Raw genomic sequence first — 18,627 nt, forward strand, 5'->3', positions numbered from 1 at the left:
GAGAAAGGAAATGCTAGAGAGGGAGAGAGGAGATAGGTGGTTGGGGTTGGGTGGAGTGGGGCGGGGTGGGGGAAGAGACTAAAATGTCCGGATTATATAGGGAGAGCTTGTGGAGGAAGAACAGGCTAGCCCCTGAGCTGAAAGGTTAAGGGCAGAGGGCAGGATATGCCAACCATACCCTGTAACAGGTAGGGACTGAGAGGAGAACCTGATGGACAGGTGTGCTTTACTTTGTTAAATAGGTACCTCAGCTGCATGGCCTGGGTCTGAAAGCCAGCAACATTATGTCTGTCTTTTAGTGTATTTGTATAGTGTATTACAGCCATTAATTTGTGTACTTGGTAATTTGTGTATGATAATCATAATATACTTTGAATTATATTATGTATTTTCAATACATCTTGATTATGTAATGTATTTTAACTGTATTTGGTTTGCAATTATTTTGGTCACAATTTTTTGCAGCTTGGTTCATCAGGAAAATTAAGTCTATATCTGCTATATCTTTATCTGAGTTTATTCAAGATAATACTAGTTTTATAGAATGAATTCAGTACTTTTTCATTTTCGATTTTGAGAAATGATTTAAGAAGTTTAGTATCAGGATTTTCTTAAAAGCTTGGTAGAATTCAGCCATGAGTCCATTTGACCCTGGACTTTAGCTTGGGTGAGACTTTTAATTACTGTTTTAATCTTATTACATGTAATGTACACATTTAGTGTACTATATATTTTCAGGGATCTTGGTATATTTATACAAGTTTAGAAGTACGTCAAATCCTTTGATGTTTATTAGCATTTTGGAATAAAAATTTCGAAGTGTTCCATAATGATTCTCAAATTTTACTGGTGTCTGTTGTTGTAACTCCCACTTTCATCTTTACTTTTATTAATTTTGGATTTCTTCTGCATTCTTTTTGCTAGTTTGGCTGGGGGTTTATCAATCTTTTTATCCTTTAATGAAGCCAGGTGTTTTGGCTATTTTTATGTTTTGAGGGTTCATTGGTCTCTATTTCATTAAGTTCCGCTTTAATCATGATCTATTTACTTATTTATCCAGCTACTGGGTTTTGGAGTGACTCATTTTTCTAAAACCTTAAGATGAATTATTAGTTTACCAGGAAACTGATTTTGTTTTATTGTAAATACTTACTTTCCCCTTAGGATGCTTTAGAATGCCTATGATTTTCATTTGTTTCTAGGAATTTAATTTTCTTCGTGATTTCTTCAGCGACCCACTGTACATTTAAAATTGTATCGTTACGTGCCCAAGTATTTGTGTTAAATCCTGTAGTCTCTCGTGCTATTGGTTTCTAGTTTTATTTCAGAGTAGTCTGATAGGGTACAAGGAATCCATTCATTGTCATCCCCCCTCCCTTCTCCTGTATCCCTTTCCTAACACTTCCCATACTCCTTTCCTCTTTTCCCTTCTTCTCCTTCTCCTCCTTCATCTCCTCCCCTTTCTTTGTGTATGTTAAACCCAGTTAGTCCATGGTATAATATATATCATAATAGTATTTGAAATACTAGCTTCTTTATTTCCACTACCGATAGGAATTATAGAAAAAAGCAGAGAAATTGTCAAAGTACCTTCAATGTACTTTGATTAATAATTACTGGTTAAGATTTTCTATGCAATTTTACCATGCTAAAAAAAAAAAACAGAACAAGTAGGCTGGAAAGACAGGCTTTTTGTGCAGGGAAAAAAAAATAAGGTAGAGAAAATCCAAGGAAAGGAGAAGGCGGCTTTTCCACCACGCTGGGAGAGAGGCACCTCTAGATACGGTGTCGCTATCTCTTAACAAGGTGCTCGCCCCTGGAGAGCTGACTCCTGGCAGATGCTCAAAGTCGACATTTCAGTCAGAAACAGGAGAAGACAGACAAACGAGGCTTCTCTGGACTAGTATACCAGGACTCTAAAAACCAAAGCGGGCGGAAAAATACTGCCTTTCAGTTTCTGGGGACGCTTTAGAGAAAGCACCAGCCCCTCCCCTTCCGGTCCGCTCCTATCTGTTTCCCCCAGGACCCACGTGTGTTTGGAAAGGAGCACACTTGGGAGCAACTGCAGCTGCTCTCTGTGAAATTGTCGCATCTGGATATCGCGGGGCCTCGGTGGCCAGGACATCGCCATGGTGGGCGGCCCTTTAGGTTCTCCGGGAGGCTCTGGTCGGGTGGACGGGAAGTACAAGTTCGGACCCCAGAGACGCCGGGACTTATAGTGACTGCACGGGGCGGTGCAGAGCTATGGGTGCCTGCCCGGGGATAGAAGTGCTCTCGCGCTTTCTCAACTCGCTTTAGGTGGCGTTGTCCGCTTCTCCCGGTTCTCGTTTTCCTGAGGGACTTAGGTCTACTTTCTGGACCCACCCACCTCTGCCCTGGGCACAGTCACCCACGAGGTGCATCGTTCCACAGCCCTTCGTGGCCTATTCTGACCTTAGTCCTGCCTCTACAACTCCCATTCCTACCGGGCAATGATGCAGCTTTGTATTTTAAGACAGTAGTTACTTAAGAGTGTTCTAAACGATTTATGTATAGCAATATAAAGAACTCATTCACAGCATCGGAATTTATGTTTATAATTGATTTTATGTGCGTGTGGCTATTGGATGACAATGAGTGGGAGTCTGTTCTCTTCTTCCACCATAGTGTATAATGTTTGATGTTTAATCTCTTTTCTCATTTGCCCCTCTGCCCTCCGCGCGCGCGTGCTTTCGTGCGTGTGTGTGTGTGTTCTTACTGTTTTATTTTTTTATACATAGACAACCTCAGATGGGTTTCAGACTTGAATGTTTGTTCTTTTATCAGGTTAATGCAAAAACGAGCAGTGATTAAGAGAATTGTGTGAATGAGGAACTGATGGACATTTTAGTTACCTGGAAAAGTTTTGGGGGGATTGTTTTTGAGCCTTGTCTATCAAAAGAGAAGGGAAGGAAAGGATTAAAGAAATAACAAGTGTAGTCTCAAGTTAGGGAGTGGTGCATTATGGGCTGATGCTTTTGAGCTTCAGTAGGAATGGGGAGAAGGAGCTGTGTGAAGGAGAGGGAAGGGATGCTGGAGAAGAGAATTGGAATAGACTGTTTTCTGTGCTAAAGCATAGGACCAAGCTGATCTCTTTCAATAGGGAAAGACGCTCTATACTGAATTAGCACTAGAGACAGAGAAATTTTGTGATTTCTTTGTAAATCTAACAGAGTGTACCAACAAAGCAGCCTATGCCTGATTATGTGGGTTGAATGAAGGTAAATGACAGGTTTGAAAAGCTTCAAGAACTACTTGGACTTGACTAATAGCCATTTTTCCTCAGATTAAAAATTATATGTACTCATTTATTTTATGTAACTGTAAGTTTTGGTCAGTACAACATGGGCAAAGGGTGTGAGACAACTTTCCTGAGTTTTTCTTTTCCACTTACGGCTAGAGCCATCGCAGACTGTCCGGGAGGTTATGGGTTAACAGGGTGGAGGGCACCTGTCTCCTTAGGTGAGCTAGGAGAGACCAAACTATTTAGGTTAAGCCATTTTTATTTTGGGTTTCTAGTATAGAAAGTCAAATTTGACTCTTAAGTAATATAGATAGCAAAATACAGGATTGCATAGTTTTTTTTTGTTTGTTTGTTTTTTTATGACCTTAAATATAATGCCTTTGAGGGATGAATTCTGAATGCCTAACTAGTGAGGCTCAGGTGGGGAAATGCTTTTAGGTGTGCTGATTTTGAAGTGGCTTCTATTGTTCATAGGGCATTGGTTGGAACCAGCCAAGTTTGGTCAACTTTGATTGTGCGTGTACCATTGTCCCATTCTCTTCCATGTGCCACAGTGAAATACTTGCTACAGTTCTGTGTTCTTGAACCTTAGAGACATCCTGTATTCCAGCCAGCATTTCCAGCCATGAATCTCCTCCTTGTATTCTCAGAACTACTTTAAATTGGCACGGCTGAATCACTGAGCTGTTGCTTCCCTGTGTTGATTTCTGTTGGTCTACTGCCAATAGAGCTTTCTGAATAGGTCGTTTCTGTTATGATCATAGGGAAACAGAAGACTGTTGGAATTAGAAAATGTTTGGCCTGTGTCCTGATTTCTATTGTGACATCTCTAGCTTAGTGTATCTTCAGAGGAGCATTTTGTGACTAGAGTTACCTAATGTCTCTGACAACATGTGTCCTGTCTTTTAGCCTAAAGGACTGAAAGCAAAAATGGTAGGACGGGAAAAAAAAGTCATCCATCCGTACAGTAGAAAAGCAGCTCAGATTACAAGGGAGTCTCACAAACAAGACAAGAAGGAAAGGTAAGTGTCCAGTCCCATTAGTGTCCTGCACTGGGGAAAGCTCCGTCATGTATCTACTTATTAGGTGTATGTTCCTCAATTTCTACTTCCTCTTTTGCTTTTTTTCCATTAGTTCTTGCACCAAGGTATAAAAGGCCTCTAGTCTCACAGAGCTGACCTAAAACATAAAGTTGAAGTAGCAGTTCGTGGTGAGTGTAGTGAAGAAAAATTAATACAGGTTAGAGGAAAGGAGAGGAGAGGTTCTAGTTTATGGGAGTCACAGAAGACAACTTTATGAAGTCAGTTAACATTTGAGTGGAGCTGAGAAATGGTGGGAAGGAGAACACTGAGGAAAGAGTCTCAGCTGTGCCATGTATCGATATAGCAAAGGAACTGTGGAATATGGATATCTGGGAATGAGTGTTCTAAGACAGGCTGGCGATGTCACGGCTTAGGGAGCTGTTAATATTTGTGGGTTGGGTGGATTGGGGCCAGGAGACTAGATCATTGAATGAGTGCTGTAGATGGGAAAGAAAGAGTAGCCAAGGGCCAAGCAGCCTAGATTGCCTACCGTCTGAGAATTGGGCAGGGTTGGAGAGATTTCTGCCACAGATCCGAAAAGGAAAAGTGTAACCAAAAGCCGTAAGGTGTTTCTAACAGATTCCTAACCCTTGCTCTGTTTTCTGCACACGGTTCCTTACGAGAGTGGAGGAGAGGGGCTGAGGGGGGAGATACTGACCAAAGAGAAAGAATTTCTGTTATTCTGGACTAGCTTTGCTGTTCCAGTGAGTGTAAGAGGCATGCCCGTAGTGGCTGGTGGAAGCTCACACACTTTTGTTGTATCTGGATATCTTGCCTAAGACCTAAAGCCTTACCTAATAAAGCCTGCCTGTTTTACATTGATTTTAGATGTTTTCAAGAGAGACAGTGGTGACATAGTCACATTTTCTTTTCCTTTCTTTCTTTCTCTCTTTCTTCCTCTCTTTCTTTCTTTCTTTCTTTCTTTCTTTCTTCCTTTCTTTCTTCCTTTCTTTTCTTTAAGTAACGATGTGTGTGATGGCAGTGCTGTCTTAAAGTGGCTTTCAGTTTTCAGCTGTTCATTAACCACTGAGCATTCTTGCCTTCCTTTTAGCACGATTTACTACATCTGAACAGTGCAATGCTTCCCATTGCCCAGCTGTCTATTTCACAAACCTTTGACATGAGATGCACCATGGTGCTTATTAGACAGGGTTTTCCACTCTGGTCTGCTGAGGGACTGGACTGAGCATTTCTGGGTCTCTTCCTGGTGCTGCTACTGCAGCAAACACTCATAACCCAGTCAGGCCTCTGTTTGCATGAACAGGACTGACTGTCTCCAGGCTTTCCTGGAGATGCTGACATGCAGAAGCAACATCCTCGTGACAACTTGTACTGATTTTGAAGATAATTGTGGCATTCTGTGTATCTTTGTTACTAAGGTTTATTTATTTAGTTTTATTACATGTGAAAGAATGTCAGAGTTCTCTGGGAAGTTTTTCTTTGCGATATTTTTGACAGATTTCTAAGCCCCTGCTTTGGAAAATATCTAATTTCTATGCACCTTTTGGTTCAAGATTGAAGACGGAGAGGGCCTTGCGTCTCAACCTTATTGGTAAGTGGGTCTGAGTGCTTAAAATCCTGACGACAATGTAGGGAGGTTTTTGCTCTAAACCGTTTTCTCTCTTTATTATTTTTTATCAGATTTTTTGTTTTTAACCAGACTTACCTAAAAGAAAAAGTATAAAATACACACAGATGAAGTAGAGCTAAGCATCTGACTTCCAGAGTAGACTGCTGGCTCTCCATACAGCTCAGCTTTGGAGAGACTTCATTCCTATGCACCTGCACATCCGTGTGCCTGGCTCAGGCTTCACCCTGCCTCAGGCTTCCTCCTGTCTGGCAGCTCTGGTTATGAAGGGTGTGTCCGGGCTAGCTTCCTACAGCACATACCTGAGGGAAAATGTTTGCTATAGTTGAGGGGTTCAGGCCATGAAGCTGGTCATGTTGCTTCAGGACTGATAGCAGTGCAGAAAGCACTGGGGAGGGTGTGAGCTAGGGCAGCTGCTAACTTGATACCGGCCACAGAACAGAGGCAGATCGGAGGCCCTAGAGTTCCAGCACCCCCTTCCTCAATGACATAAGGGTGCCTGTAGTCCTCACCTCTCAAAGGGTCGTCATCTCTTAGTGTACCAGGTGCTAGAGAACAAACATTTAAGGTGTGGGCCTTCTGGAGCAGCCTAGCAGCAGCCTACAACAATGGCTTAAGTCTTACAGAGCAGAGGGAAGGTTCTTGGTTAGCAATATGAGCACACACATGTTCAGTCTTGTCACTAGTACAATGTCCCTCCCCTTCACTCTTTTTCCTCTTCTCTTTTCTCTCCCTTCCTTTCTGCCTCTCCCTCTTTGTTTCTGTCTTTCTGTGGGTCAGATTTATTGCTAATAAGTTTTATTGTCATATCTAGGTTTTCTCTTTTCATGGTACCTGGCAACTGTCTTAGACATATGTTTGTAATGCTCCTTCTAGGCTACTTAATTTCATGTGTAGTGTGCAGTAGTGCTGATCTTTGGTCCTTCTTCATAGGTGACAAACTTCAGTGGTTTCACAGTCATCTGGATACAAAAAAATCGAGATATTCAAAGAAAGATGCCTGTGAATTAATTGAAAGGTAAGTATAGGGCATATTGTGAACGAAGAATCACAAAAGAGAATTCTAGCATAGTTCTTAAGAGATGGATCTGGGTTTGAATATGAGCAGATTTTGTTTTGTTTTGTTTTTGTTTGTTTGTTTTGTTTCCTGGGGTAGGGAAGGCTTCCTGGAAAGGGTTATGCCCTGGCCCCTCTGGGTACTAGCACACTCAGGTAAGGTAGTTTGAAATAATCTTCAGACTGAGAATGGCATCTAAGAGGCCCAGGGGTGAGAGGGGGCTGACAGCTGTAAAATCTCACCAAACATTTCATGTGATTGGAATAGCAAGCTCAGAGGCTAGTATAACAGGCACTGTAAGGGACAAGGGGTCATGGCAGCATTTGGTGACCATGGAATGACACAGGAAGCTCTGGGGCGACTTTCTAGGAGCACATGTTCTCATCATGCTTTCAGACCGCAGCCTGAGAAGGGGTGCCATTGCTGGAGGATGTGGTAGGAGGCCAATGGAACCACTGTTCTCTGTGTGGCTAGTAGGAGCTTGATGACAAGCTAGCATGCAGCGACGTTAGGAGGTAGGACTTAGTATAGAATAGGGAGAGAGGCCTGGATGCCTCACTTAGAATGTCATCCTATGTCCTGAGGTGGGGAGCTCAAGAGATGGAGAGGGTGTACTGGGGCAGGAGGAAGGGCTCATGGGAATGTCTGTTAAGGTTAAGATGGTGTGGTCTAAAGACAAAATTGAGTAGGTGGTTCAGTATGAGGTCCTCAGTTCAGCAGACAACATGCTGTGGTTTTTTTCACTGAAGTTAAACACTTGGATTATTCAGGAAAGTGATTGAGAAGGCTAAGGGAATGAAGGATTTGAGGATGTCACTATTCAAAGGACAGGGACATCTGGGCACTACATTTTAAATGAATTCATGCAAGCCCACTTATGCAGGTACTGTAAGTCAGATCATGTTGGTATTTTGCAGGTACTTGGATCGGTTCAGCAGTGAGCTGGAGCAGATTGAGTTACACAACAGCATCAAGGACAGACAGGGGAGGCGGCACCATTCCCGGGAGGCTGTCATCAAGCAGACCATGGAGCGGGAGCGGCAGCAGTATGAAGGCTACGGCTTTGGTGTGTACTCTCAAATTCGCTTTGCCTTTTCAAAATCGATTCTGATTTATACTGAATTTCAAGGTTTCGTTTTATCGGTCTATCTCGATCTTTTAGTTTCCTTTTCTTCATGTATAGAATATTATCAGTTTTGTTTTCTTGTGACAGTTGATAGCCATCTACTGTGACCAAGTCACTTCCTAGCACACACTACATCCAGCTTCCCTTCAAAGTTTGTCATGTCACTGTCTTCATTCGTGTTGCTTGCTTGGTCCCTGTAGGGTTGGTTTGGTGTTGAGGTTAAATCAAAATAGGAGGTAAAATATATGATAGTAAAATTAAAATTCAAGTTCTTGTATAAAGAGCACGAACATACAAGGTGCTAAAAGAACTTCTCTGGATCTTCCTGGAAGTGTCTGAACTCCCTCTTCACTGTTAAAGTGTGTTTCTTAAGCTAAAAAAGGAAAGCCCATTTTTGGAACTAGACACATTCACTCTTGGTTCCTGGAGCCCACTGGATAACAAAGAGGACTCCGAAATTTAAACACAATAGAAGCCAGGCATGGTGGTGCACACCCTTCATCCCAGCCCTTGGAGGGAGAGGCAGGTAGATCTCTTTGAGTTCCTGGCCAGCTTGGTCTGCATAGTTCTAGGCAAACTGGGCTATATGGAGAGCTCCTGTCTCAAAACATTTAAATAAAATAGAGGATATGTTTGTCTGGTTTAAAAAGTCGAGAATTAACGCAGACACCTGACACTACCCACTCTAGTGGAGAGGCTCTGCTGCTCCTGTGATGTTCACTTACACTTGCCTGCCTTCAGTGAATATAAGATGTTGTGCTTTCCTTTCCTATCACTATGATAACAAACCCTCCCTGGCAACAGCTCCATAAGGGAGGAGGGGCTTGCTTTGGCTCAAAGCTTAAGCTTGTTGCAGTGATGACATTACAGCAGTAGGAGCTATCTCACATTGTATCCACAATGGATGCTGGTGCTAAGTTCTCTCGTTTTATTGCAGGGTGGGAGTTGGCGTTGGGGGGTACAGGATGGTACAACAACTCAACCCAGCCTAGCCACTACTCAATATGTAGGACGGGTCTTTATACCTCAATTAACCTGATCAAATGATTCCCCAGAGTATTCCTATGCCATCTCCCAGGTGTTGCTAGAGCTCACCAAGTTGACACTGGAGACTAAGGACCACAGTTCCTCTCTTTGCCAGTTTGACACCCAAACACATCATTAAATATGCCTTCCTCCCTGTCTCTCAATTCTAATGGCCATCTTCTAATGTAAAAATGCATTCAATCCAAGTTTAAAAGTCCCATTTTTAAAAATTTCATTACTGCTGTAAAAGTCCATATCTGAGACTTAAAGGCAATCTCTGTGCTTCTATGCAGGATACAGGGTAATTTAAATTGTATTGAACTTTTTTGAGGTCCTCATGATTAAAATTCTTTTTAAATTTTTCATATTTTGAGTAATGTGATTTTTTTTCATGTTAAATAATCTTTGAAATCCGGTAAATTCTACCAATTTGACATAAGGTAAGTATTTAATAACTTGTCTTTCATAGCACTACAAAATAAAAAATATCCGCACTTGCTGTTTGAATATGCTGATTCATTTCACAAGTCTGCTAATACTTTCTGTGTAACAGAATTCTTATGTTATCCCTGTACACTGAGCTCTGCTCTTTCCAAGTGTAGATTTTATGTTAACTGTTGCAGTGCTCTGAAGATGTTTTTCTTGGGACTAGAGAGATGGCTTAGCAGTTCTTACTGCCATTTCAGGTGGTGCATAAATTCCTGGAACTCCACCTTTAGGGGAACCCAACCTTCTGGATGCCACAGGCACTCGCACATACGTGACATACATAGACACGGGCACATTTATGCCTATATTTAAATTGTTTTTATTAACGTCAGCTGCCTTGTTGTAAGGTAAGAGTGAAACTATAAGAGCTAAAGTTAGAAAGAAAATGCCTGATGGATATCAATTGTCTTCTTTCTCAGAGATCCCAGACATCGTAGACTCTAATGCTCTGAACACTTTCCGGTGAGTATCTGCATCCCTCAGAGTCACATGTGGAAGGCACAGTGCATGGACCTCCTGAGGGTGGACATGAACAACAAGTGAGCAGAGCGCTGTGCTAGTGCCCTCCCCTGTGGGTGCGCTGGTGTCTGTCTGCAATCTGCTCTCAGCCGATGCTGGTGACTTGGCTCTTTTTCTTTTCCAGAATGGTTTAAAAATCCCTTATAATATGTTAGAGATGTTTCTGTTCTCCCCTGACGCTAATTTGTATTTCTTAATGATAAAGTAACTGGAACAGATGAATAGAAACCAATTCCAGGGCCAGAGTTTTGTCCTTGAGAATCTTTGGTCCAGGGCTCTGTGAGTCTACCCTGGTAACCACTGAGCTGTAGAAAGTCAGATTTTTATTTTTCAAGTACAGATTCTGTGTATTAGAAAATGCTTTTCATTAATAATTTTGGTTTTTACTAAAACATGATGGGGAGTCTGAATTTTTTCTGAATTGAAATTGGATAAAATTAAATCCAGGCATAATGGAAACAAAATGTGTTCATTGCTTTTAAAGCAGTGTGTATCCTGCTTCTTCCAAAGAAATTGAGACCCGCCAGCTCTGCTGGATAGTGATCACTTCTTGACATGGTCTCCAGACTTCTCAAGTGAGATAATTGAAAACAGAGTTGTCATACAAATAGGGACGAAAATGGGAATTTTTTTTCATAATGATTTAGCAGCAGTGTTTGAAAAGAATGTCCTCTAATTCATTTTAGAGGTTTGCTAGTCGTGATATAATTCTAACTTGTGAGGGTCTTGAGGCAATGTAGCTTGATCTAGGAGAATATTTAGTGGAAGTAAACTACACAGAGTCTGAGGTGGTTTGTTTTTTGTTTTTTGGGTTTTTTTTTTTTTTTTTGGTTTGTTTTTATCTTTATTAACTTAAGTATTTGTTATTAACATTTCCATTGTTATTCCGATTCCCGGATTCCTGGCCAACATCCCCCTAACCCCTCCCCTCCCTTTCTATGTGGGCTTCCCCTCCCAATCCTCCCCCCATTGTCCCCCTCCCCCCAACAGTCTAGTTCACTGGGGGTTCAGTCTTAGCAGGACCCAGGGCTTCCCCTTCCACTGGTGCTCTTACGAGGATATTCATTGCTACCTATGAGGTCAGAGTCCAGGGTCAGTCCATGTATAGTCTTTAGGTAGTGGCTTAGTCCCTGGAAGCTCTGGTTGGATTGCTGCTGGCATTCGCCTCTGTATTTGCTGTATTCTGGCTGTGTCTCTCAGGAGCGATCTACATCCGGTTCCTGTCGGTCTGCACTTCTTTGCTTCATCCATCTTGTCTAATTGGGTGGCTGTATATGTATGGGCCACATGTGGGGCACGCTCTGAATGGGTGTTCCTTCTGCCTCTGTTCTAAACTTTGCCTCCCTATTACCTCCCAAGGGTATTCTTGTTCCCCTTTTAAAGAAGAAGTGAAGCATTCACATTTTGGTCATCCTTCTTGAGATTCATGTGTTCTGTGCATCTAGGGTAATTCAAGTATTTGGGCTAATGTCCACTTATCAGTGAGTGCATAACATGTGTGTTTTTCATGATTGGATTACTTCACTCAGGATGATATTTTCCAGTTCCATTCATTTGCCTATGAATTTCATAAAGTCATTGATTTGATAGCTGAGTAATATTCCATTGTGTAGATGTACCACATTTTCTGTATCCATTCCTCTGTTGAAGGGCATTTGGGTTCTTTCCAGCTTCTGGCTATTATAAATAAGGCTGCTATGAACATAGTGGAGCACGTGTCTTTGTTATATGTTGGGGCATCGTGTGGGTATATGCCCAAGAGAGGTATAGCTGGATCCTCAGGCAGTTAGTTCAATGTCCAATTTTCTGAGGAACCTCCAGACTGATTTCCAGAATGGTTTTACCAGTCTGCAATCCCACCGACAATGGAGGAGTGTTCCTCTTTCTCAGCATCCTCGCCAGCATTTGCTGTCAACTGAGTTTTTGATCTTAGCCATTCTCACTGCTATGAGGTAAAATCTCAGGGTTCTTTTGATTTGCATTTCCCTTATGACTAAAGATGTTGAACATTTCTTTAGGTGTTTCTCAGCCATTCGGCATTCCTCACCTGTGAATTCTTTGTTTAGCTCTGAACCCCATCTTTTAATAGGGTTATTTGTCTCCCTACAGTCTAACTTCTTGAGTTCATTGTATATTTTGGATATGAGCCCTCTATCAGTTATAGGATTGGTAAAGATGTTTTCCCAATCTGTGGGTTGCCGTTTTGTCCTAACCACAGTGTCCTTTGCCTTACAGAAGCTTTGCAGTTTTATAAGATCCCATTTGTCGATTCTTGATCTTAGAGCATAGGCCATTGGTGTTTTGTTCAGGAAATTTTCTCCAGTGCCCATATGTTCGAGTTGCTTCCCCACTTTTTCTGCTATTAGTTTGAATGTATCTGGTTTGATGTGGAGGTCCTTGATCCACTTGGACTTAAGCTTTGTACAGGGTGATAAAAGCATGGATCGATGTGCATTCTTCTACATTTTGACCTCCAGTTGAACCAGCACCATTTGCTGAAAATGCTATCTTTTTTCCATTTAATGGTTTTGGCTCCTTTGTCAAAAATCAAGTGACTATAAGTGTGTGGGTTCATTTCTGGGTCTTCAATTCTATTCCATTGGTCTATCTGTCTGTCTCTGTACCAATACCATGCAGTTTTTATCACTATTGCTCTGTAATACTGCTTGAGTTCAGGGATAGTGATTCCTCCTGAAGTCCTTTTATTGTTGAAGATAGTTTTAGCTATCCTGGGTTTTTTTGTTATTCCAGATGAATTTGCAAATTGTTCTGTCTAACTCTCTGAATCATTGGATTGGTATTTTGATGGGGATTGCATTGAATCTGTAGATCGCTTTTGGTAAAATGGCCAGCTTTATTAATCCTGCCAATCCATGAGCATGGGAGATCTTTCCATATTCTGAGGTCTTCTTCAATTTCTTTCTTCAGAGGCTTGAAGTTCTTATCATACAGATCTTTTATTTGCTTGGTTAAAGTCACACCGAGGTATTTTTTATTATTTGGGACTATTATGAAGGGTGTCGTTTCCCTAATTTCTTTCTCGGCTTGTTTCTCTTTCGTGAAGAGGAAGGCTACTGATTTATTTGAGTTAATTTTATACCCAGCCACTTTGCTGAAGGTGTTTATCAGGTTTAGTAGTTCTCCTTGGAACTTTTGGGATCACTTAAATATACTATCATATCATCTTCAAATAGTGATATTTTGATTTCTTCTTTTCCAATCTGTATCCCCTTGATCTCCTTTTGTTGTCTGATTGCTCTGGCTAGAACTTCAAGAACTATATTGAATAAGTAGGGAGAGAGTGGGCAGCCTTCTCTAGTCTCTGATTTTAGTGGGATTGTTTCACGTTTCTCTTCATTTAGTTTAATATTAGCTACTGGTTTGCTGTATATGGCTTTTACTATGTTTAAGTGTGGGCCTTGCATTCCTATTCTTTCCAGGACTTTTATCATGAAGGGGTGTTGAATTTTGTCAAATGCTTTCTCAGCATCTAATGAAATGATCATGTGGTTTTGTTCTTTCAGTTTGTTTATATAATGGATCACGTTGATGGTTTTCCATATATTAAACCATCCCTGCATGCCTGGGATGAAGCCTACTTGATCATGGTGGGTGATTGTTTTGATGTGTTCTTGGATTCGGTTTGCCAGAATTTTATTGAGTATTTTTACGTCGATATTCATAAGGGAATTTTGTTTGAAGTTCTCTTTCTTTGTTGGGTCTTTGTGTGGTTTAGGTGTAAGAGTAATTGTGGCTTCATAGAAGGAATTCGGTAGTGCTCCATCTGTTTCAATTTTGTGGAATAGTTTGGATAATATTGGTATGAGGTCTTCTAAGAAGGTTTGATAGAATTCTGCACTAAACCCGTCTGGACCTGGGCTCTTTTTGGTTGGCAGACCTTTAATGACTGCTTCTATTTCGTTAGGAGTTATGGGGTTGTTTAAATGGTTTATCTCTACCTGGTATCTGTCTAGGAAATTGTCCATTTCCTGCAGATTTTCAAGTTTTGTTGAATATAGGCTTTTGTAGTAGGATCTGATGATTTTTTGAATTTACTCTGATTCGGTAGTTATGTCTCCCTTTTCATTTCTGATTTTGTTAATTTGGACACACTCTCTCTGTCCTCTCGTTATTATGGCTAAGGGTTTATCTCTCTTGTTGACTTTCTCAAAGAACCAACTTTTGGTTCTGTTGATTCTTTGTATGGTCCTTTTTTTTTTTCTACTTCGTTGATTTCAGCTCTGAGTTTGATTATTTCCTGCCTTCTACTCCTCCTGGGTGTATTTGCTTCTTTTTGTTCTAGAGCTTCTAGGTGTGCTGTCAAGCTGGTGATATATGCTCTCTCCTGTTTCTTTCTGCAGGCACTCAGAGCTATGAGTTTTCCTCTTAGCACAGCTTTCATTGTGTCCCATAAGTTTGGCTATGTTGTACCTTCATTTTCATTAAATTCTAAGAAGTCTTTAATTTCTTTCTTTAATTTATTCCTTGACCAGGTTTTCATTGAGTAGAGCATTGTTCAACTTCCATGTATATGTGGGCATTCTTCCCTTATTGTTATTGAAGACCAGCTTTAGGCCGTGGTGGTCTGATAGGACGAATGGGATTATTTCTATCTTTCTGTATCTATTGAGGCCTGTTTGTTTTATGACCGATTATATGGTCAATTTCGGAGAAAGTACCATGAGGTGTGAGAAGAAGGTATATCCTTTTTTTTTTTTAGGATAAAATGTTCTATAAATATCTGTTAAGTCCATTTGGTTCATGAGTTCTCTTAGTCTGTCTATGTCTCTGTTTAATTTCTGTTTCCATGATCTGTCCATTGATGAGAGTGGGGTGTTGAAATCTCCCACTATTATTGTGTGAGGTGCAATATGTGTTTTGAGCTTTAGTAAGGTTTCTTTTACGTATGTAGGTGCCCTTGTATTTGGGGCATAGATATTTAGGATTGAGAGTTCATCTTGGTGGATTTTTCCTTTGATGAATGTGAAGTGTCCTTCCTTATACTTTTTTGATGACTTATAGTTGAAAATTGATTTTATTCGTTATTAGAATAGCTACTCCAGCTTGCTTCTTCAGACCATTTGCTTGGAAAGTTGTTTTCCAGCCTTTCACTCTGACGTAGTTTTTGTCTTTGTCTCTGAGGTGTGTCTCCTGTAGGCAGCAGAATGCAGGGTCCTCATTGTGTATCCAGTTTATTAATCTATGTCTTTTTATTGGAGAATTGAGACCATTGATGTTGAGAGATATTAAGAAATAGTGATTATTGCTTCCTGCTATATTCATATTTGGATTTGAGATTATGTTTGTGTGCTTTTCTTCTCTTTTTTTTTTTTTTTTTTTTTTTTTGTTGCCAAGACGATTAGTTTCTTGCTTTTTCTAGGTTGTAGCTTGCCTCCTTATGTTGGGCTTTACCATTTATTATCCTTTGTAGCACTGGATTTGTAGAAAGATATTGTGTAAATTTGGTTTTGTCATGGAATATCTTGTTTTCTCCATCTATGTTAATTGAGAGTTTTGCAGGATACAGTAACCTGGGCTGGCATTTGTGTTCTCTTAGCGTCTGTATGACATCTGTCCAGGATCTTCTGGCTTTCATAGTCTCTGGTGAGAAGTCTGGTGTGATTCTGATAGGTCTGCCTTTATATGTTACTTGACCTTTTTCCCTTACTGCTTTTAATATTCTTTCTTTATTTTGTGTATTTGGTGTTTTGACTATTATGTGACGGGAGTATTTTCTTTTCTGGTCCAATCTATTTGGAGTTCTGTAGGCTTCTTGTATGCTTATGGGTATCTCTTTAGGTTAGGGAAGTTTTCTTCTATGATTTTGTTGAAGATATTTACTGGTCCTTTTGGCTGGGTGTCATCACTCTCTTGTATACCTGTTATCCTCAGGTTTGATCTTCTCATTGAGTCCTGGATTTCCTGTATGTTTTGGACCAGTAGCTTTTTCTGTTTTACATTATCTTTGACAGTTATGTCGATGATTTCTATGGAATCTTTTGCTCCTGAGATTCTCTCTTCTATCTTTTGTATTTTGTTGGTGATGCTTGTATCTGCGGCTCCTTGTCTCTTCCTTTGGTTTTCTATATCCAGGGTTGTTTCCATGTGTGCTTTCTTTATTGCTTCTATTTCCACTTTTAATTCCTTCACCTGTTTGATTATGTTTTCCTGGAATTCTTTCAGGGATTTTTGTGATTCCTCTCTATAGGCTTCTACTTGTTTATTTGTTTTCCTCCGTTTCTCTAAGGGAGTTCTTCATGTCTTTCTTGAAATCCTCCAGCATCATGATCAAATGTGATTTTAAATCTAGATTTTGCTTTTCTGGTGTGTTTGGATAGTCAGTGTTTCCTTTGGTGGGAGAATTGGGCTCTGATGATGCCATGTAGTCTTGGTTTCTATTGCCTGTTGGTTCCTGTCTTGTCTCTTGCTATCAGGTTGTCTCTGGTGTTACCTTGTTTTGCTCTTTCTGACAGTGACTAGACTGTCCTATAGGCCTGTGTGTCAGGAATGCTGTAGACCTGTTTTCCTGTTTTCTTTCAGCCAGTTGAGGGAACAGAGTGTTCTGCTTTCGGGCATGTAGTCTTTCCTTCCTACTAGTCTTCAGCTGTTCCTGTGGGACTGAGTTCACCAGGAAGGTTACTTGGAGCAGAGCAGTTGGTCCCGTGGCTGGAGTTGCTCTTGGGGGCAGGAGGGGGCGGCTGCTTTTGAGCTCTCCTTGAAGGCGCCAACCAGGACAGCCTGCGCAGCCTTTTCCTGGAGCCCCCAAGCACCAGGGTCCCAGATGGAGTTAGGTGTTTTCCTCTGGAGTCAGAAATTTGGGCAGAGTGTAGACTCTTCTGGCTTCCCAGGCATGTCTGCCCCTCTGAAGGTTTAGCTCTCCCTCCCACAGGACTTGGGTGCAGAGAACTGTTGATCAGTCCTTTCAGGTCCGGGCGGTGTCTGCGCCTTGGGTGACCTGCCGCTCCAGTGCCCCTCTCTTCCGGTTTCCAGAGGCCCTATACAGTTTCCTCTTGGGCCAGGGATGTGGGCAGTATTGGTGGTCTCTCCTGCTCTGCAGACTCAGGAGTGCCCACCTGTCTGGGTGGTGAGCTCTCTGTCCCATGGGGTTTGGGAGCAGTGATCATCGAGGTTCCCTGAGGGGTTTTTCAATGCATTTCTACTTTTTAAGTTTAGATTATGTAGGATTCTGTAAGGTAAGAAATACTGCTGTAGCAATAAAGAGCAAGTCTTCAGGCTTTTTTCTCATGCATGTGAAAGCTGTTGGAAGACTGCTCTGTGTAGCTGGCAGAGCTGGCAGTCACCACCTTGGCTTTGTGTTGCCACCCTCAGCACTATCTCATCTTTTCTAGGGAATGGGATTTTGATCTGAAGAAATTGCCAAACATCAAAATGAGGAAACTGTGTGCTAATGATGCGGTTCCTAAGAAGCGCAAACAGAAAAATATTTTAAATATAGAAAAGGATTTAGGAGAATTAGACCTAACAGGGGAAACTGGAGATGCTAAAGATGGAAAACTGGAACCAGCAAGTGAATCAAGTGACACGGATGAAGAAATGACTGCAGTGCCTGACAGCCCTCATTGACGTACATGAGATGCCTCATGTCCTACTCTCTGACTATAGCAGATATCATTTCTGTGTGGGCTTCTGAGATGGCTCAGCAAGAGGGGGCTTGCAGCCAAGCCTGATTGTCAAAGTTTGTTTCTGAGAATCCATGGGTTAGACAGAACAAGTTTTCTTCTAATGTCTACATGCACACTATGGGAAGTACGCGTGTGCACACACAAATAAAGTTTGTAATTATCTGTATTGAAGAATTTGCTATTGAACTTACTTTTAAATAAGTATTCACAGTTTCAAAATAGTTGTAGGGTTTTTAAGAATCTTCTCTAAATTCCTTTTAAAATAGAGATTGTATCAATCTGCTTTTCATTATAGCTAAATCCCGATACTGGGAACTTAGCTGAGAGTCTAAATAATAAGCCAGTGCAGTTCTGATGAGGCTTCTCTGTCTGTATCACATCATGGCCAACAACAGAGAGATGGAAACATATGGGAGGGGGTTGCAGCAGGCAAGATAGGAGGCCAGCAAACGGGAAGGTCTTAAGTTCTCTTACCTCTGAACATCAGCATATGGGAGAGGGGCAGTTTTCTAATACATAAACCTCAGGCATAGTCACAGTTAAAACCTGTTGAACATAGCAGTAATCTTCAGTGGCCATTTAACCTGAATTTTCTAGAAGGGGGAAGTGAGAAAAAATCGGAGTAAGGAAGATGAAGGTCAGCGAAGTGCTACAGAGCGCCTGTGTCTTTCCCCACACCCATAGTAAGGAAGGGACTGTGGCATGTTCCCATAATCCCAGGGCTTGGAAGGGAGGCTGGGTAGAAGAGGTGAACAGTGCTGACTGAGTTCCTGTGAGCGAATGTGGTTCTCCGACGGGAAAGTCCTGCCAAACCCATAGCCACCACCTGCCCTAG

General features: G+C 41.4%; 1 protein-coding gene across 1 annotated transcript; it reads left to right on the forward strand.

The window, feature by feature from the left end:
• The first annotated feature begins 2,084 nt into the window (after positions 1-2,084).
• Tma16 (translation machinery associated 16 homolog) lies at positions 2,085-17,958 on the forward strand. Its single transcript, NM_001169102.1, is given in 7 exon segments — positions 2,085-2,132; positions 4,172-4,284; positions 5,859-5,896; positions 6,866-6,950; positions 7,907-8,055; positions 10,050-10,092; positions 17,499-17,958. Coding segments are annotated over 7 exon segments (666 nt in total). The 5' UTR covers positions 2,085-2,129; the 3' UTR covers positions 17,734-17,958.
• Positions 17,959-18,627: the final 669 nt, after the last annotated feature.

Source organism: Rattus norvegicus, chromosome 16 (genome assembly GCF_021556685.1).
Source record: "Rattus norvegicus strain SHRSP/BbbUtx chromosome 16, alternate assembly SHRSP_T2T, whole genome shotgun sequence".
Classification (NCBI taxonomy): domain Eukaryota; kingdom Metazoa; phylum Chordata; class Mammalia; order Rodentia; family Muridae; genus Rattus; species Rattus norvegicus.